We start from the raw sequence: 22,607 nt of genomic DNA on the forward strand, positions 1-22,607 counted from the left end.
CGGCCTATCACCCTCACCTTAACCTCCTTCCACCTATCGCATTTCCAATGCCCCTCCCCCAAGTCCCCCCTCCCTACCTTTTATCCTAGCCTGCTTGGCACACTTTCCTCATTCCTGAAGAAGGGCTCATGCCCGAAACGTCGATTCTCCTGCTCCTTGGATGCTGCCTGACCTGCTGCGCTTTTCCAGCAACACATTTTCAGCTCTGATGGGTTCTATACCTGGATACCAAGGGAGGCAAGGCAGGACATTTCTGGAGCCTTGACAGAGAGCTTTGTATCCTCTTTAGTAATAGAGAAGGTCTTAGAAGACTGGATATTAGCCATAATTGTTCCTTTGTTTAAGAAGGGCAACAAGGATAATCCAGGAAATTATAGACAGGTGAACCTCACGCCAGTGGAAGGGAAATTACTGGAGAATATTTTTAGGGACAGGATTTACTCGCATTTGTAAAGGAATAGACTTGTTAAGGACACTCAGCAAGGCTTTGTGCAGGGCAAGTGATGTTTCACAAATTTGATTGGGTTTTATGAGGAAATGATGAAGATGATTGATCAAGATAGGGCAGCGTATGCTGTTTATATGAAATTTACTAAAGTAAAGGTCCCTCATGGTACAAAATCGGCATGGTCATTGAAGATAGAGGGTAGTTGTGTAAGCTGCCTAGCTCATGGCAAAAGATGAAAGAAACTCAACTGAACCCATGAAAATGTGCACAGTTCCTTTGGTCTTTTAGGCCCATTTTTTTCTGACTATTTTGTGCTGTAAATTGACTTCACACCAGACTGAAGTCATTGGTACTGTGCAGTTTTAGGATCTATTCAGATCCTTGCCACTTCAGCATGATTAAGGCATCTAACAACAAATGGAGGTCCTAATACTGATTGTAACACCAGTTATTATTAGGATCCCAATTAGTCTTAATCAACACTCTTCTGATTTTCCACATACTCACTGCCGTCGGGTGTTACAGAGCAATATTGTTTGTGATAAAGAAGATTAATTATGCATATTAATACTGTCTAGATATGGCTTTCAGCTCACGGAAAGATATAGAATTGGACAGGCTTGACAGAGTGTAATGGAACTATTGCTTGTAAAAGAAGACCTGCTAGAAACTATCATCTGACCACAAACATTCAGTTGTAAGATATGCAGATACTGAAAGCTAAGTCTTCTCAAAGTTAAACCACAGAAGGTACTGCAAAAAAAATGTGTTCCTGTTTTCAACCAACCAGTCTTTACCTCTGCTTTTGTACTATTGAAGCAGTAGCTTATTTTAAAGTATCTAAATATTTTGTTCATTTGTTACAGTTATTTGCCAAATCATGTTCATTATTAAAGTTGTATATGGTGCAGTTTGACAGCATTACCCAGCCTGCAGAACACTTCACCAAGAAAATACAAGTAGCCGGATGCACAAATCTTGTCTGTGCTTCTAACATTAATATGCACTGCAGCTTTAGAAAGTCATAGAGCTGGTGAATATATAATTTAATTTATCAAAGCCGCCAGCATCATATTAAGTAGAGGTTTACTATGAAATATATCAGATCTTTTTAAAAATTCAAGACGTAATGCAACTTGTCTTTCATCATTCTATTTGCAAACTCAATTTCTTAACTGATGACATTTGCAGTTCCCCAATGGAAATGTAAGCAAAATCATTCTGCACTACTCACCTGATGCACAAAGAAGCAACACCACACCATGAGGCACTTATAAGTGTTTTCAACAGCAAAAGAAACCTGAAAATTCTCTAATACTTTGAAGTGATGTTTGGAGCTTACTCTCAGCCAAAATTACCCCCAGCTTTCCCTTAGCTGCACTCCTCCCAAGACAGCCGGAACAACAGGAAGTGAGACAGAAGCCTTTCACATCTATGGTTATCTGTATCTATACAGAGTGCAGATGGACTGCAGAAGCCAGTAATGCAATTTTAGTGGTCTGCCAGGTGCACTTTAATTGCGTAAATGCTATTGCTGTCGAGAATATATTGAATATCCTTCCTTAAAATTGCTGTATCCTTTGTATTGTTGGGCTGGACAGGCCTGTATGAAACGTAGCTAGCTTGAAATCCCCCAAGTCCTGATTCCTGACACTCGAGAGGAAGTTGAAGCAGGAGCAAGCTTAATTTGTGTTGGGATTGTTTAAACACGGGTCTTATTCTTTCAAAAGTATAATAGCCATGCAATAAGCATTTATCCTACTTATTTTTTTCTCGATAAACAACATTTCTACGTTGCCAAGGAACTAAATAGATTTACTTTCTAAGATTTATAGAATGATTTCTGGACTGCATATCTGTTCCTGCAGTCAGTGCATCATTTCCTCTGAAGGCAGAGGGTCCTATATTACTTGTAGTTAAATTGCTTTTGGAAGGTCATACATTTGAAACCCTCATGCTCAGCAATTAACAAGTGAGTTGATCTGAGTTGGTGATGTTGAATGTTTATATATCCTTCTCCAGTTCAGTGGATTCTTCATAATGGTACAACATCTAATATAAAACGTGTTCTTATAGTTCCAATTTTTGCTCAGACTGCAGCATTTTCAGGAAGATACTCAAACGTGCATTGTTTGTAAGTATTTGAATATAGTACTTTGCATGCTTAATTTAAAAAAAATCTGTACACTAAAAACCTACTGGAATTGAATTTTCTTACAAATTATATATTTCAATTCCATATCTGAACCTGAAGATGTCTTCAAAGCCCAAATGAACCAATTATGTTGTAAACCTTTTAGAACAAAAGAAGGTTAATCTAAATCTTTAGTCAGGATATCCATATCCCACCAAGAGAAGGAATTGAGTTAGATAGGACCTGAAAATCCTGTTTTGGATGGTATCCTATTGCTGGCTGTTTTCAGCATGTTAGGTCAGAATTAGAATATCCTTCAATGTCATGTATACTCAAGGACAAAATGACAGGAGTACAGAGACAATGTTGCCCCACATGGCACCATCTTAGATACAAAGTACCTAGGTACAAATCTTAGATAGAAAATAGAGAAATAAAGATAATTAGGAAAAAATGTTACATTACCTTACAGTTATTCATAGTGTAAGCTGGAAAAATGAGAAACAAAGTTAAAGAGATAAGCATTACAGTTTTTCCAAAAAGGGCCTGAAGTAGATCAATGCGTGGGGCTTCCGCACATGGTCTGATCGGTCTCGCAAGCTGCTGACCACTCGCACTGTTCTCCAATCCAACAACTGCCCATCTCTGCTCAGGCCTCCGGCCCACTAAATGTAACCGTTCCACTCGAGCCTCTAGCCCGCTGGCTGTCCCTTCGCCACTCAGGCCTCCAACATGCCAGCCCGTCCCCACTCGGGCCTCCAACCAGTGGCCGTCTCCACTCGGGCCTCCAACCGCTGGTCGTCCCCCCTCGGGCCTCTAACCGCTAGTCGTCCCCCCTCGGGACTCCAACCGCTGGTCGTCCCCCCTCGGGCCTCGAACCGCTGGCCATCCCCACTCGGGCCTCCAACCGCTGGCCGTCCCCACTCGGGCCTCCAACCGCTGGCCGTCCCCACTCGGGCCTCCAACCGCTGGCCGTCCCCCTCGGGCCTCCAACCAGTGGCCGTCTCCCCTCAGGCCTCCAACCGCTGGCCGTCCCCATTCGGGCCTCCAACCGCTGGCCGTCACCACTCGAGCCTCCAACCACTGGCCGTCCCCCTTCGGGCCTCCAACAAGTGGCTGTCCCTACTCGGGCCTCCAACCGCTGGCCATCGCTGGCCGTCCCCACTCAGGCCTCCAACCGCTGGCCGTCACCACTCGAGCCTCCAACTGCTGGCCGTCCCCCCTCGGGCCTCCAACAAGTGGCTGTCCCTACTCGGGCCTCCAACCGCTGGCCATCCCTGCTCTGCTCGGGCCTCCAGCCTGCTAGCCGTCCATCCTCCGACCTGCAGCCAGCTGGCCATCCCCACGCTATACCAGCCTCCAGCCCACTGGCCATCCTCACTCTGCTTTGGCCTCCAGCCCATTCTGTTTTATAGGAAAACATCAAAAATGGGAAAAAAGTGGAAAAAAGAGAAGAAAACTCAAAATAAATGAAGTGGAGAAGCTCTGGTTGACACCGCCGCCAACTTGACCTAAGAAAGATCAGCATTATTGCCTGCCCTCCACGCACCAGGTTGCTCATTAAAGTCCACTGAGAATGGCCAATTGGAATTTTTCAATCAGCCTTCAGTTTCCTGAACCAGCTGGAGACCCTTTAGATGCCCAGAAACATGGAACTGGTGACATGTCAAAGGCTTAACATTGCAGGCAGCCTAGGGCCACCCATATGGGGGAATCTGCCTCCATGTCAATTAGATTAGATTACCTACAGTGTAGAAGCAGGCCCTTCAGCCCAATAAGTCCACACCGACCCTCTGAACAGTATCCCACGCAGACTCATTTCCCTACATTTACCCCTGACTAATGCACCTAAGACTGTGGCAATTTAGCATGGCCAATCCACCTAACCTGCACATCTTTGGACTGTGGGAGGAAACCAGAGCATCCGGAGGAAACCCATGCAGACACGGGGAGAATGTGCAAACTCCACACAGACAGTCGCTCGCGGCTGGAATCGAACCCGAGTCCCTGCCTCTGTGAGGCTGCAGTACTAACCACTGGGCATCTTTGTGAAAATCTCACAGAGTGGCTGATTCCTGCATCTTCAGGGTCAGGTTCACAATGTGGAAACTGTTCCCCTTCCATTTTCCATCCTGGGAGGGAAAAATCCAGCCCTTCAGTTCAGAAAATAGCTTGCCTGAAATGTCTAAGGACAAATGATGGTTCAAAAATGTTTCTAACAGTTTTCTTAAAGTTATACAGCTGGATAACTAATAAGTCAGTCTTGGAACCAAGACTAAGATATTCTGGGATCAATCCCAAATGTACCAAGCCACATGATACTTAATCAAACCTTCACCTAAATATGTCAGTCATTAATGATAAGACATGCTGGAGCAGACAGCTTCAACATTTACCCTCCAATTACTTCCATCAACTAATATTCCCAGATATTTCATCGCAAAGCCTCTTACTTCCAACTGATCTTTCCCCATTCTCTAGCCCCTAGTCACTCAAAAAAATCCATTCACATAGCAAAATCCCTTCCTACATTAAGTGGAAAAAAAATCATTACCTAACTAGATGATTCATATGTATCAGATAGACAGACTTTGTTTTCCCCATCGCCGATAGTGTTATTACTAATAACAGAAATGAAAAAAATGAAAGTGTTAATTTTTTAATGCCTCACTGATTTTCGTTAGGATTGCTCACTGAAATTGATCAATATTGAGATCTTGAGATTAACATTGAATCCCAGCAGACGAGAGGCCAATGGTGGAGAGTTGGCAGGCTTAGTTCATGTGCCTTTCCTACATCCTCTTTTATACTGAGTATTCTTCGCCAGCGTTTATTGTGAATGTTACTACCCGATGGGGTAATGAATGCTCACAAACAGGAACACAGTGTTACAGTGCAACATCACTATCCAGTGATGGAGCAGCAGAGTAATGTACTTTGTGTAACTCTGTCAAGCGTATGTATAATTTTGCTGCAACCTGTTTGTACTTTTTTTTCTTCAGTAACGTGACGGCGCTCAAACTAATAGTGCAATAAAGTGGATCCAAAACAGCCAAACCATTCACTGACTCAACTTCGGTCATTGTTTTTAAAAATGAATTATTGTGAAATGAAGGTGTAGCAGTCTGCGCACGTGCTAGCTTGAAAGTCATTGTGCACAGAATGCAATGACATCAGTAGCACTTGCATAGATAAAACCTGAAGCCTATCCCAGTCAACTAACATCATGCGCCCCATCTGCACAAGCAGCACAGCCATTTTCACTGGTCGTTTTGGCGTTTGGAGTAACAACTCTGTTAGAGAACAGATTACTCAATTGTGGCTTGGGGTTTGGAGCTACACTGAGGGAGAACACAATACTTCATAATATTTCATGTAAAAAACACACAGCAAAACTCATTCTGCAAATCTTAATCTAATCCAGTCAACCCTTAATTCAGTCAGGAGACATAATTAAGACACAATATTTGTTCCTTTACCTTTTCAAATGCTCTCTGACCTCCCATGTATTTCCATCTGTTTTTTACTTCAGTTTTATCGCTTGCCTTCCAATCTCTTTTGTCGTAGTCAAGGGTTCCTTTTGCTATGTCCATTGTTATTCCCAATATCCTGGTTTATTTACAGGGAGTGGACCTTTACTTTATGGCAATAGGTTTGGAACTGCACCAATCCCATTGTCCCTGAATTTCCTTCCATTATCTTGCATAGTGTAAAGCTCCTGGGAAATGCCTATTCAGTACTAGAAAGCTATTGTGAAACTTTACCGTGATAAATATTTGCACCATACTTAATTTACAAATTCACATTGGTTTGAATTGGAAGGCATGATTTACAAAAGATGTAACTCTGCCCATATATTCCAAAAGAGCAGTTCAACATGCTTCAACTGGTCTGACCCTTCAATGATTGACAACATATTATAAAATAAGATATATTACAATTTGACGGTAGAATCATGGCTGTCATTTCTCACTTTGTAAGCAAGAAACCAGAAAAGATAGAATTATTCAACAAAATCTTATTGAGTTAATCCTTTATAAGCTCTGACCTAAAGGAGAATAAAATTTTGTGCATACATGTTCTAGTCTTTGACTGTGTAGGTCAATCATTTTATAAAATTAGTCTTATCATCAGGTCTTCTCTGACCAGGGAGATTTTTGGCTTGTGATCATCTTTCTGTGTCTCTCTATCCTGTGCCAGTCTTTAAATTTGCCACTAATCTCCTTCAACTTTTAACCCGTCCAGCATTGATAATCTCTGCCTTCCTTCTCTTCCTTGAAATCTTTCACCATAACACCTCTTATAAGTCAGTTTCCTCTTAAGGCATGCCTTACCCAGACACTGTCTGTTCCTGATCATGTTCAGCAAATGTTTTTTCTCATTACCTTCCACATCACTTCAGCACAACAATGCCTCTACTTCCTGAGGAGGCTAAAGAAATTCAGTAGGCCTATAAAGACTTTCACCATTTTTTATAGATGCACCATAGAAAGCACTCTATCCAGACACATCATGGATTGATATGGCAACCACTGTACCCAGGACGTAAAAACTACAGAGAGTTGTGAACACAGCCCAGTGCACCATGCAAACCTTCCATCCATTGACTCTATCTATACTCCTTGCTGCCTTGGGAAGACAGTCAACATAATCAAAGAACCCACCCAGCTCAGTTATGATGTCTTCCAACCTCTTCTGTCAGGCTGAAAATACAAAACAGGCTCAAGAACAGTGTCTTCCCCACTGTTATTAATGAACCTCTCAAATTTTAAATTTCTCTGCAGCCACAACATTGTCTTCCTTGCTCTGTTCTATTACCTTTATGCACCTTTGTATGGTATGATCTGCCTGTACTGCACATAAAACAAAATGTTTCATTGTCCTTTGATACATGTAATAATAATAAATCAAATCAAATCACTTCATTCATCCCCAAATCCACATTTCAAATCTAATTAGCAAATTGTTCTTTTTATATAAAATCCAAGTGTCACATCAGACAAAACACTTCAAATCACAAGTCAAGCTCTTCACATGTACTTTGTTCATCCCCTGTCCCCAACTCATACCACACTCCTAATTGTAACACCAGATTCTGTGTCTGCAAATATTTCTTTGATCATTGCTTTTACATAATGATGCAGACACTTGTTGAAACCCTCTTCCAAATACAATGGCTCCAACTACTCAGTGACTACTCTTACTGTGGCTATGATTTGGAGATGCCGATGTTGGACTGGGTTGAACAAAGTTAAAAATTTTGTACCTGATGAAGGAGCAGTGCTCCGAAAGCTAGTGCTTCCAATTAAACCTGTTGGACTATAACCTGGTGTTGTGTGATTTTTAACTTACTGTGGCTGTTTGCGCCATGTATAGATACTTTATGAGTCATCTATTTCCCCAGTTTTTCCAACATCTTTCAGCACTGTCAAATGTCTAAGCTAACCAATCCAATCAATTGCCTTTTTAAAAATCAAGTTAGTTAGACCACTTTTGGAATACTGTGTGCAATTCTGGTCTCCCTGCTACAGGAAGAATGTTGTGAAACTTGAAAGGGTTCAGAGAAGGATGTTGCCAGATGTGAGATATTATGTTTTAGGTTATCTTTACTAACTCACTCACCAGCTCACTACATTCATTAATACCGGGTTCCTGTTCATTCATTCATAACCCTTTACTGACCAGTTATATATTGTAGCACTGTTTCATTCACTCATTCAGAAAACCGTGGTTTTGTAGTATAGTTTACTATCATAAGATAGACCAAATTAAAACAACCCTTTCTGATTAAAACAATCCTTTCAACCATTACTGCTTTTTCACATCTTCAATTCTTGTCAGCCTTTGCTACAAGCAGCGTTTAGGCCTAGCTACCTCTGAACAAATGTCAATATCATAAACAATACCATCCCTATCAAGTCTCCATGAAATATTATAATATTAATCAGCCCTTACCAACCATCCCCTGGACCTGAAAAGATTACAGAACACAAAACAGTTTCCCCAATTAGCATGTACTTGTTAAAACACCTTTTAACTGTGCCATTATCCCTTTAAGGAATGATTTGGAGGCGCTGGTGTTGGACTGGGGTGCACAAAGTTAAAAATCACACAACACCAGGTTATCGTCCAAGTCTTATTTGGAAGCATTTCATCACAACCACCTGATATAGGAGCAGCGCTTTGAAAGCTAGTGCTTCCAAAGAAACCTGTTGGACTATAACCTGGTGTTGTATGATTTTTAACCCTTTAATTAACTCTCAAAACAGCGATTTAGCAAAATTGCATGCACGAATGAATGAATGAAAGTGACGCTGGCAAATAGTAAACAAATCTACAACCCAGCTGCGTTAAACACTTCAATATCCTTTATTCTTTTGTTAGGTGCAGGTACAATTTCTAACTTATTTAGAGCATATAGGCCTAGTTTGTTTTACTAACATTTACTAATTTAAAAGACAAAAGGACTAACACCCTTTAATTATGCAAGCAGACCGGACAGACACTCTTAATTCCATCACAGGGTTGGAAGGTTTGAGCTTGTAGGGAGAGGCTGAATAGGCTGGGGCTATGTTCCCTGGAGTGTCAGAGGCTAAGAGGTAAGCTTATATAGGTTTATAAAATCATGAGGGGCACGGATAGGCTGAATAGACAAGGTCTTTTCCCTGTGGTGGGGGTGTCCAGAACTAGAGGACATAGGTTTAAGGTGAGAAGGGAAAGATTTTAAAGGGACCTAAGGGGCAACTTTTTCACGCGGAGGGTGATGCATGTATAGAATGAGCTGCCAGAGGATGTGATGGAGGCTGGTACAATTACAGCGTTTAAAAGGTATCTGGATGGGTATATAAATAGGAAGGGTTTACAGGGTTTTGGTCCAAACACTGGCAAATCAGACTAGATTTATTCAGGACATCGTGTTGGCATGGATGAATTGGACCAAAGGGTTGATTTCTGTGCTTGTGCAACATGACTCAAAAACAAAAATGATTGTCCAAATACTAGGATGTGATACTTATGAATCTCAAAGCTGCCTGTTTCTCTTTCCCACTTCATTGGTAAATGAGTAATCAGACTAATTGTACAATTGCAAAAGCAAAAAGACTGCAGATGCTAGAAATTGAAACTGCTTCTGACCAAAGGATACAGGCCTGAAACATTGAGCTAGTATTACATTTTGTTGGCGGTCACATTTCATATGGGGTTAGTCTGCATTAGGTTTAGTAAGTTTTCTCACCACATCTTCCCAAACTCACCTCATTAGTTACCAAGCCCATCCCAATAAACCCCCATCCAATTCAACTCATGTTACTACTCTTTTCCTTGAGCAACTTGCCACTGCTGGTACATCAGTCTGATAAAATCCCCGATTAAGATTTACAAAACAAAACTTCTAATCTCAAAACCAGACAGCTTTCGGTTATCTTCTGTATTCCTGTCTTCCTTTCTTCTTCTTGGGTATTCTGCTTCACAGGTTACTGATCAATAAAGGTACCTTTAAGAGAGGTATTTTTTGGGCAGTCTTTACATGCTGGTGGATTGGCAGTTCTCCTCTCAACTGTTCAACTGTCTCAACCCCAAAGCATTGGATTGTGTCATTGGCTTTTAAGATTGTCAATATACTAAATTCAAACTTGATTTGAATTTTTTTGGGGGGAGTATAATTGAAACTGATTGCCTAATTCAAATCTGTTTTTGTCTCCAGTCAACCAGCTACACAAACTGCTACATTGTATCTTTTTGAGAACACTTGGTGCTGTCAGGTAGTTCTGCCACATTTTAACTTTCTTAAAGGCAGAGTACACCAACATCTTCATTACACCTTTACTCCATTATAAGGTCAGAAGTGGGATGCTGAGCACCCCTGATTCTGAAATAGTGTACACCTGGAAAATATCCAGGCTTGGATGGAAAAGTGTGAAATAATCACACCATACAAGTACCAGAAAATTACTGTATCTAACATGATTGAATATCAAAGACAATGAATAGATTCTATGGTATTACTATCACTGAATCTCCTGCTATATACAGAGAAGTCTCAATTATCCGGCATTTGATTATCCCAATATTGGATTATCTGACAAGATCGTAAGGTCCCGATACTCAGCTAAACTATGTTATCCAGCATTCGAAATTCCAGAATTTGATTAACCTAATAAAATACTCCACACCCATGTCCTTCGGATAATCAAGGTTCCTCTGCATATCCTGGATGTTACCGTTGACCAAAAACCGAACTGGACTAGCCACATAGATACCATGGCCACAACAGCAGGTCAGAGGTTAGGAATATTGCAGCAAGTAATTCATTACCTGACGCCCCAAAACCTGTCCACTATCGACAAGGCACAAGTTAAGAGTGTGATGGAACACTCCTCATTTGTCTGGATAAGTGTTCAACAAACATAAGGTTTGGCACCATCCAAGACAAAGCAGCCCATTTGATTAGCACCACATCCACAAACATTCAGCCCTGCCACCAACGACACTCAGTAGCAGCAGTGTACTAGCTGCAAGAGGCACTGTAGAAATTTACCAAAGCTCCTTAGACAGCATGACAACTTTCATCTTGAAGAACAAGGGCCAGTCACCCTTGCTGTTCTTACAGTGTCTCTGGATCAAAATCCTGGAACTCCCCTTCTAAGGGCATTGTGGATCTACCCGCAGCAAATGAACTACAGTAGTTCAAGAAGGCAGTTTTCCACTAGGAATGGGCAATACATGCTTGACCAGCCTGTGACACCCAAATCCTATGAATGAATAAATAAAAGTATAAAGTTACTAGTAAGCAATAATACCCAAAACTAGCAACACACTTCCTAAGAAAGAAATTCACTTTGATGCCTTAGTTAAAAGACGTAATGAATAGCTTTCAATGTCATTTAAGCCTCATTTATCTTCTCTCATGTAATTCTGTCACATTTCTTACCATAGCCCATGTTGGTCTGGCCCCTCGGATGCTGCCTGACCTGCTGTGATTTTCCAGCACCACTCTAATCTTGACTCTGATCTCCAGCATCTGCAGTCCTCACTTTCGCCCCTATAAGACTCAGTCCATTAACCCTCTGTCTCTCCACAGATGATGTCTTTGCTGCTGTGTATTTCCAGCAATTTTTGCTTGCAATGGTCCATACATCAAAGGTTATGCTGGGAATTATAACAAAGTGGAAAAGTGCAGATCTATATTTGAGAAAAGCAATCGGCATTAAAAGATTAACTTTTGAGAGCCAAAACTATGTTTTACACTACGTGTAGTTAACTTTTTTGAGATTTAGTTTAAAAATAAAATGAAGTTTGCTTATTGGTAGACTTTGAATAGCCTGGTCCCAAAAGCCATACACAATACAGAAGTTGTAACTATTAGTGCACCAGTGGAACATTAAGGAACCAACTACTGCAATAGTCTCTTCAAACTAAAAATCAAATAAAGTGAAATAGAATTTAATTGTCCAGCTTTTAATGTAAATATAAAGGCATAATAATTACATTAACAATTATTTAGAATTTACAGTCCTGAACGTGGCTATTTGCCCAAATGTTCTGGGCTATTGTTTATGTTTCACATAAATCTCTTCTCAGCCACTCCATTTAACTGTCAAGTATTTTTAAGCCTCCCCTTAAGTGCATTTGTGCTATTCATCTGAACCATTCCAATCGGATAGCAGGTTTCACATGCTTTATTGGATTTATGACTATCGTATCTATGACGATGATAATACAGAGAGTTCTAAGTGATTTGTGAAAATTGCAAGCTTCAGCTCAAAGCCTTATCCAATCTTAAGGTGATTTTCCACTGACATTTGTTTAAATGGGATTTGAAGAGATTGCTGACTTTGAATCAACTTTCTGCTGTATACTTTATCCCTGATACTGAATCAGAGAATCAGTTTTCCGAGTGTACAATTCTTCCATCGGAACACAGCCACAGAATTTAGCAGTTTAACTGCTGAGAACTCTCTCATGGATGGTGGCCTCCCCAAATCCAAATGATAACAAGTGTCAGAGTAAAACATTTCCTTTATAGAAAACAGATAGCAAGAATAAATACTTGCATGCTTCACTATTTCTGCTCATTTGACAGCAAATCAATCATATAGAAAACAAGTTTAAATATGCATTGCAGATATACTGACCACAAACATGAAATATAACCATATTTGTGATTTCTGTAACATATTGTGCTTAAAAGCTTCATTTGTTAGTGTTATGGACTAGGCCAGACCACTCAAAACATTCTTAAGCAGGCAGCCCAGACCATAACTTTGCAATTTGTTTTGGTAAGTGTACAGTGAAAATTACGTGGATTAAGTTAGCGAGGTTGACTACCAGGTTTAAAACAGACAAAAAAACGTTATTCATAAAATTACACAATGAAACATGAAGAACAGAATAAAGGACCTCTACATAGCTCAGTCAATCCAAACTAGACTTAAGTATGCTCTTCCGAATATACACAACAGTCCCATAAGCACACCCCCTTTAAAACACAAGACAAAAAAAGGATCAGATGCTTACAGGTTGAGGTTAGAAGGACAGAAGAGAGTTTCCACACAGCTCACTGTTGAATTCCTAACCAGTTCTGGACTGAACTAAACTGCTCAGTTCAGCTAGAGAGCTGACCACTCCCCCTTTCTTTATCCAGGTCACTTCTAAAACATGACCACTTTGGCCTGAAGTCTCATCTGTTTACATATAAACAAAAAGGCCTCTCAATACCCCTTAATCTCTGTACCAAAGCAGACTGATCGGACCCCGGCTGGGTTTATTACCCCCTTTGAAAAATATCAAGGACAGAGTATCCTTCAGCCAAGGAACAAATTTTAGGAGAAAAAGGACTAGCTCTGTGACATTAGGGAAGTGCAGCATGGAAATCCTTAATTTCTTACTTATGCCTGGGAACCTATAAGGTTGGATAAGGTATAAATAGGAAGTTTTTATCAGATGGCAAGTTTGATATCATAAAAAGCTTTGAGAAGCACCGCAGTACAATTTTAAAAATTAAAAAAGCAAAGAAACAGCAAGAAAAATGCTGGTAATTAAAATCAAGGAAAACTCATTGCCATTTTATAAATACATCTAAAGTAGGATGAGAACTAAGGAAGGAAAAGGATCCATTAGAGATCAAAAGGTAACCAGAGTATGCAGGCGGATGTTGTGGATATGGCTCCTATGACATACTTTGTTTTCACAAAGAGGGGGATGGGTCGAAATTGTAGATAAGGAGGATGAATGTGAAATATTAGATGGGATAAACAGTTTGAAGAGCAAATATAAAGGGAATTAGCATTTTTAGAAGCAGATAAATAGCCAGACTGAAGTGAGCTGTCTTCATGGATATTAATACTCTGGTCAACATTTTCCAATTCTGTGTAGTTACTATTTCATAGGTATGCCAGCTCTCTATGCTGCATCCACTGCTGTTCATCATAAAGCTTGATGGAGTCATCCTCTTTAGGTTTAGGAAACTTCAGGTCTAGTATAGAAATGGGAAATTATGTACTGGTATAACCAAAAGAGTCTCTTGCACTGAAGAAGAGTTGGTTGTTCTATTTTAGTAACAGGTTATCTGGAGATGATAGACATTGTTACAGACGCTGAGGAGGACTAGAATGTTAAGTTTTACTCTATTGCTGTTCTGCCCGTAACTCCCTCATCATACTCAGAATTTACTATTCAAGATCCCCATGTTCTGAGGAACAGAAATAATCATTTATGGAGAGCTGTTTAACAAGTGTAGTTATTATGAATTTGTTGAGAGAAGAATGTGTCTGACTAATCTTTTGAGGAAACATGAAGTATGATATTCCATATGATGTGCTATTCATTAATTTCAGTAACTTTAGGCAGATTAGACTGACATGGCTGATTGGTCAGAAAAGTAAAGAGCCCTGGAATCCAAGGGAAAGTGGCAAGTTGGATTCAAAATTGGCTCAGTTTCAGGAAGTAAGGGGTAATAGTCAATGGCTATTTTTGTAAATGGAAGGTACTCCAGTGTGAGCTCAGAACCTGGTCTCTTGCTCTTAATGATAACATCAATGAATCAGATTTAAGTAGAAGAAGGGCATGATTAAGAAAGTCTGTGGATGATAGAAAAATTGGTCATGTGATTGAATGTGAGGAAGAAAGCTTTCGACTTCATGGAGATATCAATGTCAGGTGGTCAAGAAAATTACCAATGGAATTCAGTCCAGAGAATGTGAGATATCACACTTAAGATAGCACAAGCAATGAAAGCAGAGAATATTCCATCACAATTTTGACTTCTAACTTCCAGGTGATGGACAGAGTTTTGGATGTTAGGATAGGTGAGTCACTCACCTCAGAATTCCTAGCCTCTGAGCTGCTCTTGTAATCACAGAATTTACATTGATAGTCCATTTCAATGACTAGTCCCAGAATGTTGACAGTGGGAGAATTCAGCAGTGGTAATGCCATTGAATGTCAAGGTGAGATGATTAGATTCTCTTGATAGATACGATTATTATCTGGCACAAATGTTAGATCACATCAAGCTTGATTGTCCAGGTCTTGCTGTATATGAACATGTACTACTCCAATCCTCAAGGAATCACAAAAAGTGCTGAACATTGTGCAATCATCAGCGAAAATCACCACTTCTGACTTTATGATGGAGGAACTTCATTGATGAAGCAGCTGAAAATGGTTGGACTTCAGGTATTTCCATGAGGAACTGGGTGGTGTCCCCACCTCCAAGCTTGGAGGCTCAGGTTGAAGTCCCATCATATCGAAAGTAGGTTTAAACAGGGGCTCTCATGGTGCAGTGGCAGTATTCCTATCTCTAATCCTTAAAGGCCTGGTTTCAAGTCCTGCATGCCCCAGAGGTATGTTATAGTGCATCTGATCAGGTTGATTTACTGAGTTCTTGTAGTATAGTGGTGGTGTACCTACCTCTAAGTCACAAGGTTCGGGTTCAAGAACCACCTGTTCCAGGTGCCAATACATGTCTGAACAGATTGAGTAAAATATCTACTCTAAAGAAGGGTAGTGGTCTCTCCACCTCTGAGCTAGGAGGCCCAGGTTTAAGTTCCATTTGTTCAGGAGGAGTACAATAACATCTCTGAACAAGTTGATTAGGAAGTTTCTATCCTCAGGAACTCCTGCATGATGACTTGAGACTAAGACGATGATATTAGGGCCCTAGCTGATTTTTCTTATTATTTATATCAATTTTTATTTGGAGCTGTGAACACAGAATTGAGAGGTTTGGACTTGGGAGCAGTTTATGTTAATAAAATGGATAAGCAAGTTGTTGTTTATTTGTGAGGCCAGAATTGGAAATTAATTGCAGGTTGACTCTTGATCAAAATATTCTACAAATGCTTCGACACCAGGGAACAACAGTACGTTTAAACGGGTAGCAGATGTTGGCTACTGATGAGATCACTGCCTGGGAATTGGTTCTGGAGAGTCTGGGAGAGACCTCATGCTGCAGGAGATGACAAATGATGGACTGGTAACCGGGACCTTGTGGACAGACAATCAGTCTAATAGGGAGAGGGCAAAGTTTTGAATTGGATTTTGGATTGTGTTTTCTGTGAGGAGTCTTGGCTATTGATGTTTTGACTGTTGATACTACAGCATGAAGATGTGGATGTTCCCTGTCTAACCTCCTGTTATCAGCTTTTAGAAGTTCAGAGATTAGAAACAAAGTTGTAAATATTACTGACTTTCTCTGAGTGAACCGAAAAGGTGACCCTGGATTGATATCTTCTGAAAATCAACCAAGAAACAATTAATTCTCCTTGTGGAACCACGCATTGTGAAAAATCACTTAAATAATATGGCCAGTTTTGTAATTTTCTTTTATTTATACCTTAACTGTTTGCTTGCTTGTCTGTTTGTATGTGGATGAGGTTGTAAACAAAGGTTATTGGGTTTAAACATAGACATCAATTAAATTATTTGTTTAATTTTGCATGCTAAAATTACTGTATTATTCATAAATTGCCAAGTCTTTTGTTTTAAGCTACAAATAGTGTTGAAAATTGATTATTTGCAGAGTCTGAGATCGGTTATTCAAAAAAGTCTGTTTAGGAACCATTGGAGTCAATTATAAGGATCTTTGAAGGCTTTAATTTTATTGTGTTGTGAATACAGAGGTAGAACAACTCATTTGGTTCAGTTCTCTGTCATTGTGACACAAATTGACTCCCAACAGCCACAACTATCTTCTCTTGGGCTAGCTATGATTCTAATCTGTTTTGCTTTGGTTCCTTAAGTTAGCATTAGTCAAATGCTGCCTTGATGTGGAGGGCAATCAGCACCCCCTCAGCTACAGATTTCAATTCTTTTGTAGATGTTTAGACCAGGGCAGTTACAAACTGAGAGCCAAGTGGCCTGCTTAAACAGAGCAACAGAGAATATGTTATTACTGGGCAAGTGCCACTTGATGGGAGTGTTCCCTTGATGTCCCCTTCCATCACTTTGTTGATGATTAAGAGAAGGCTAATAGAGCCGTAATTGGCCTTGTTTTGATTCCTTCTTTATCAGAGAGATTTGCTATGAAGGCTACCCATTGGAAATATGAATATATTTTGAATTAATTGCTGAGAATAACAGTGAACACAGCTATATCACCAAATATGAACCCAAGGATGAGGATGTGTGGTCTTTGAGAACATGCTGAATATAATATTAACCAAAAAAAAGAACAAAAACCAAAGTAGCAGGCAGGTTTGAAACCCAGCTCATTTGTATGCCAATGTACTCCACCATGGAATTTCTGAATATATGTTTAGGCCTTGAATCTCACTTGGTGAGTTCGCAGTACCAACCCAGTTATTCTAAGGAAACTTTGTGAAGCAAGTCCCAGAAGACTGGAGAATATCCAAGGTTTATGAAGGGCAATAGCAAATAGGGTAGTCGTTAAAGGGTGTTTTTCTCATGAAGATCTGTGGTCAATGATGCTCCCCAAGGATCAGTGTTGGGACGTCTGTTGTTTTTAATATATATGCATAAATGATTTGGTTGCAAATGTAGGTGGCCTGATCAGTAAAGTTGCAGATGATACAAAAATTGGTGGAGTTGTAGACAGTAGGGAATGATGTCAAACGATGCAGCTTACTTGGGAAATTGGGCAGAGAAATGGTAGTTAAAGTTTAATCCAGACAAGTGTTGCATTTGGGAGTCCAAATCCAAGAGAAATGTAGACAGCAAATGCAGGACAATTAGGAACATTGATATGCAGTGCAATCTTGGGATACAAATCCATGGCTCCCTGACAGTGGCAACAGAAATGGTGGTAAAGAAGACATGCTTGCTTTCCTTGGCCGGAACATTGAATATAAAAGTTGGCATGTCATATTTTAGCTGTATAAAACAATAGTTAGGCCACATTTGGAGTACTGTATGCGATTCTGATCACCATACGATAGGAAGGATGTAGAGACTTTGGAGAGGGTGCAAAAGAGGTTTACCAAGATGCGGCCTGAATTGAAATGTATGGCTAGGAGAGGTTGGACAAACTTGAATTGTTTTCATTAGAGCAACGGAAGCTAAGGGTTGATCTGAAAGAAGAATATAAAATTATATGATGGAATGGATATGATGGATGGTCGGAGTCTTTTTCCCCAGGATGGAAATGACAAATACATGGGGGCATTGGTTTAAGCTGAGAGGGAAAAGTTTAAAGGAGACATGCAAGGTAGAATTTTCACAGTGTGGCAGTGCCTGGAAAGTGTTGCCAGGGGAGATGTAGAAGCAGATATGATAGCAATGTTTAAAGCATTAGATTACTTACTTACAGTGTGGAAACAGGCCCTTCGGCCCAACAAGTCCACACCGACCCGCCGAAGCATAACCCACCCGTTCCCCTACATTTACCCCTTTACCTAACACTACGGGCAATTTAGTATGGCCAATTCACCTGACCTGCACATCTTTGGACTGTGGGAGGAAACCGGAGCACCCGGAGGAAACCCACGCAGACACGGGGAGAATGTGCAAACTCCACACAGTCAGTCACCTGAGTTGGGAATTGAACCCGGGTCTCTGGCGCTGTGAGGCAGCAGTGCTAACCACTGTGCCACCGTGCCACCCACATCTGACAGACACATGAACCAGCATGGAACAGAGGGACCAAAGGGCATGATCCTGTGCTATATTGTACGTTAGGTCAAAAGAATGGATGTTTTACAAACACTTTTTTGGACATCAATGGTCCGAAATGGAGTCCAGAGAGCAAGGTGCTATCAACTATAATTTGTTTCAGACTCAGAGTTAGAGAGATGTGCAGCACGGAAACAGACCCTTCGGTCCAACTCGTCCATGCCGACTAGATATTCCAACCCAATCTAGTCCCATCTGCCAGCACCCAGCCCATATCCCTCCAAAGCCTTCCTATTCATATACCCATCCAGATGCCTTTTAAATGTTGCAGTTGTACGACCTCCACCACTTCCACTGGCAGCTCATTCCATACACGTACCACCCTCTGTGTGAAAAGGTTGCCCCTTAGGTCTCTTCTATAATTTTCCCCTCTCATTCTAAACTGATGCCCTCTAGTTCTGAACTCTCCTACTCCTCATGATTTTATAAACCTCTATGAGATCAATCCTCCGCCTCCGACGCTCCCGGGAAACCAGCCCCAGCCTATTCAACCTCTCCCTATAGCTGAAATCCTCCAACCCGGCAACATCCTTGTAAATCTTTTCTGAACCCTTTCAGATTTCACAACATCCTTTCAATAGGAAGGAAACCAGAATTACACACAATATTCCAAAAGTGGCCTAACCAATGTCCTGTACAGCCGCAACATAACCTCCCAACTCCTGTACTTAATACTCTGACCAATCAACACCTTCTTCACTATCCTATCTACATGCAACTCTACTTTCAAGGAGCTATGAACTTGCACTTCAAGGTCTCTTTGTTCAGTAACATTCCCTAGGACCTGACCATTAAGTGCATAAGTCCTGCTAAGATTTGCTTTCCCAAAATGCAGCACCTTGCATTTATCTAAATTAAACCTCTTACCTCTTATGTTCACATCCAAATAATTAATTTCTAAATAATGAAAAGTAGTGAACCAAGCAATGATCCTTGTGGCACTTCACTGGTCACAGGCCTCTAGTCTGAAAACAACCCTCTGTCTTCTACCTTTGAGCCAGTTCTGTAGCCAAACGGTTAGTTCCCCCTGTATTCCATGAGATCTAACCTTGCTAACCAGTCTCCCATGGGGAACCTTATCAAACACCTTACTGAAGTCCATATACATCACGTCCATCCACCTGCCCTCATCAATTCTATTTCTTATTTCTTCAACAACTCAATCAGGTTTGTGAGATATGATTTCCCCTTGTTCAAAGAATAAGAAAGGAAATAAGGTACATTGTAGTATAATGGCCTGGATTTTAAATTCTGGGGCAAAACAATGGTGTTCATCATTGGCCTCAAAGAAAGCTGTGATGTGTATTGTACTTTCCTTGAAGCTAACTTAAATTTGGATAGGGGATTTCTGGTGTTCAGCAACAATTATGCTTTAGAGCAATTATGTAGCCAATTATTCTGAAGAATTGTTATGGACATCAAATCTAGGGGCAACATTCACTTTATCATTTTCCAGGGATCAAGACAAGAATTGGGACACATACAAGTGATTAAGATAGAAATTAAATTGTCTTAAAGTTTATCTTTTACACATAGATTGAAAGCACATGGACTTTTATTATGCTGGAGAAACTGGTCATTCTAAAAATTGTTTTCAGGACTAGAGCTTGTTCAGGATTAGTTATAACTTTGCACACCAATAAAATTCCATTCCAACTGATTCAACAAGGAATTACTTTTTTTTTCCAGGGTTTATTCAACATTAATTATATCTGTGAGGCGTTCGAAAGCATATATTATAGAGAACTTGGGCATTGCTGATAGACTCTTTTGATCTTCTGTATTTAATCGGGCATGTGAGAATGCCCGAAATAGTAATCAGCTTTATTGTTGTAACGACAGTGATACTGGAAGTGTTATGTTTATTACAGTGCATAATCTAGGTCATTAAAAATAACTATTCTTGAGTCTTTTCGTAGAAGGGGGAACCTGTTAATATGTCTGTTAATCATCTACAACTGACAAATGCTTTTACTTGTTCACTTAAAAATAATACAAAATAAAATTGCATCTAAAGACTTCCATTCTGTTACTTACACATGAAATCATTTAAATGGAAATGATTCATCTTTCTTGTCAGGACATCGAAAGTTAATTTTGCTGAAATGTCCTTTCAATGCAGCACAGTGATTCTTTTTCAAAAAAATAAGAGATTTGGGTGGCTCTCTCTTTTCCATTTCCTTAATTCAGTTTTAGAAACTGCTCAAAAAAAAGTCTTATTCTTCAAAACATTCCCTCCAAAACTGGTAAAAAAAATCAAGAAGAAAGAAGTAGAAGTTCTATTTCTATGCAAAATTATTAACACATTATAGGCGCTGGGATCCAGTTTGTATTTGAAGCTGTAGCCCTTCGTACTTTCAGTTTCCAATATTCCACTTATCACAACTGAATAACCAACCAACAAATGCTGGGCTCATTTACAGCTAAAATGTCTACCAATTATATCAAAACATGGATTTGGAAATGAGAAACTGCCTCTGCGATCTTTGTGTTGAACCTCGGGAGATGGGAATGATATTAGATGAATAGTTGCATCAATCTTTACTGTGAAGAAAAAAATGGAGGCTAGAGAACTTGAAAATAAATATTGATGTTGTTAAAAACAGTTCACATTACAGAAGATGTAGCGCTGGAGATCTTAGAAAATATAGAGGTGGATAGATTTCCAGCACCTGATCAAGTGTATCCCAGGATATTGTGGGAAGTTAGGAAGGAAATTGCAGGAACCCTAGCAGAAATATTTGTATAATCAATAAACCCAGGTGAAGTACTGGAGTACTGGAGGGTGGCTAATATTGTGCAATTGTTTACGAAAGGCTGTAAAGGAGAAGCCTGGAAACTATAGATATTGGTGGTGGGCAAGTCGTTGGAGGGGATTCTGAATGATACATGCATTTGGAAAGGCAAAGACTGATTAAGGATAGTCACAATAGTTTTGTCCAAGGAAAATTGTACCTTACAAACTTGATTGAGATTTTTAGTGAAGTAACCAAAAAGATTGATGAGTGCAGAGCAGTAGATGTTGTTTACTTGAGCTTTAATAAATTCTTTGACAAGGTTTGCCATGGTGGACTATTTGGAAAATTAGATCACATAGGATTCAGTGTGAGCTTGCCAATTGGATACAAAATTGGCTTTAGGGTAGGAGACATAGGGTGATGGTGGAGGATTGTTTTTGAACTGGAGGACTATGACCAGCCATGTTCCACAGGAATCTATACTGGGTCCACTTTTGTTTGCCATTTATATAAATGATTCAGATGAGAATATAGGAGACATGGTTAGTAAGTTTGCAGGTGTTGGTTTCAGTTCGTTCATATGTAAATCCCAGAATATTTTTAAAGTCACATGAGAATGTCACTTTTTAATGTCACTTGAGAATGTAACTTTAAGAAAGCTCTGGGATTTACATATGAAAGAACTGAAACCAACATGTTCATGCTAAACAATGAGAGACTTAACAAACAATCCAGGTCTTTTTCAATATATAATTTTAGTTACATCACATTGTAAACTTTTGCTTTAAATTCTGGGTCTTATGATCTTATACTCCACATCCACCTGATATAGGAGCAGTGCTCCAAAAGCTAGTGCTTCCAAATAAACCTGTTGGTCTAGAACCTGGTGTTGTGTGATTTTTAACTTTGTACCCTGAGGGAATTCTCAGCTCCAGGACATCTCTACAGGTGACTGACCTCCAGCAACCACTAAAATCTTCCTATGTGTCAAGTATGACTCTAACCACCAGAGAGTTTGCCCCCGATACCCATCAATTCCAGTTTTGCTAGGGCTCCTTGATGCCACGCTCAGTTGAATGCTGCCTTGATGTGAAGGGCTCACCTCATCTCTGGAATTCAGCTCTTTTGTAAATGCTTGAATCAAGACTGTAATAAACTG

The 22,607-nt window shown here is 40.1% G+C and overlaps 1 protein-coding gene across 4 annotated transcripts in view; it reads right to left on the bottom strand.

Moving 5' to 3' along the window:
- The window catches only part of arhgef3 (Rho guanine nucleotide exchange factor (GEF) 3), a 328,180-nt gene that overhangs the window by 177,074 nt on the left and 128,499 nt on the right, over positions 1-22,607 (bottom strand). The window contains exon 1 of one of the 4 annotated variants that reach the window (XM_043708110.1): positions 6,062-6,121. The exons of 1 other annotated variant lie outside the window; for it this stretch is intronic. In XM_043708110.1, coding sequence (XP_043564045.1) covers positions 6,062-6,088 — 27 coding nt within the window. In that variant the 5' untranslated portion in view covers positions 6,089-6,121. Of the gene's footprint in view, positions 1-1,682; positions 1,753-6,061; positions 6,122-22,607 lie in introns of those variants that run through there. 2 more of the 4 variants (XM_043708109.1, XM_043708108.1) reach the window with 2 other exon arrangements.

Source organism: Chiloscyllium plagiosum, chromosome 18, assembly GCF_004010195.1.
Source record: "Chiloscyllium plagiosum isolate BGI_BamShark_2017 chromosome 18, ASM401019v2, whole genome shotgun sequence".
Lineage (NCBI taxonomy): Eukaryota > Metazoa > Chordata > Chondrichthyes > Orectolobiformes > Hemiscylliidae > Chiloscyllium > Chiloscyllium plagiosum.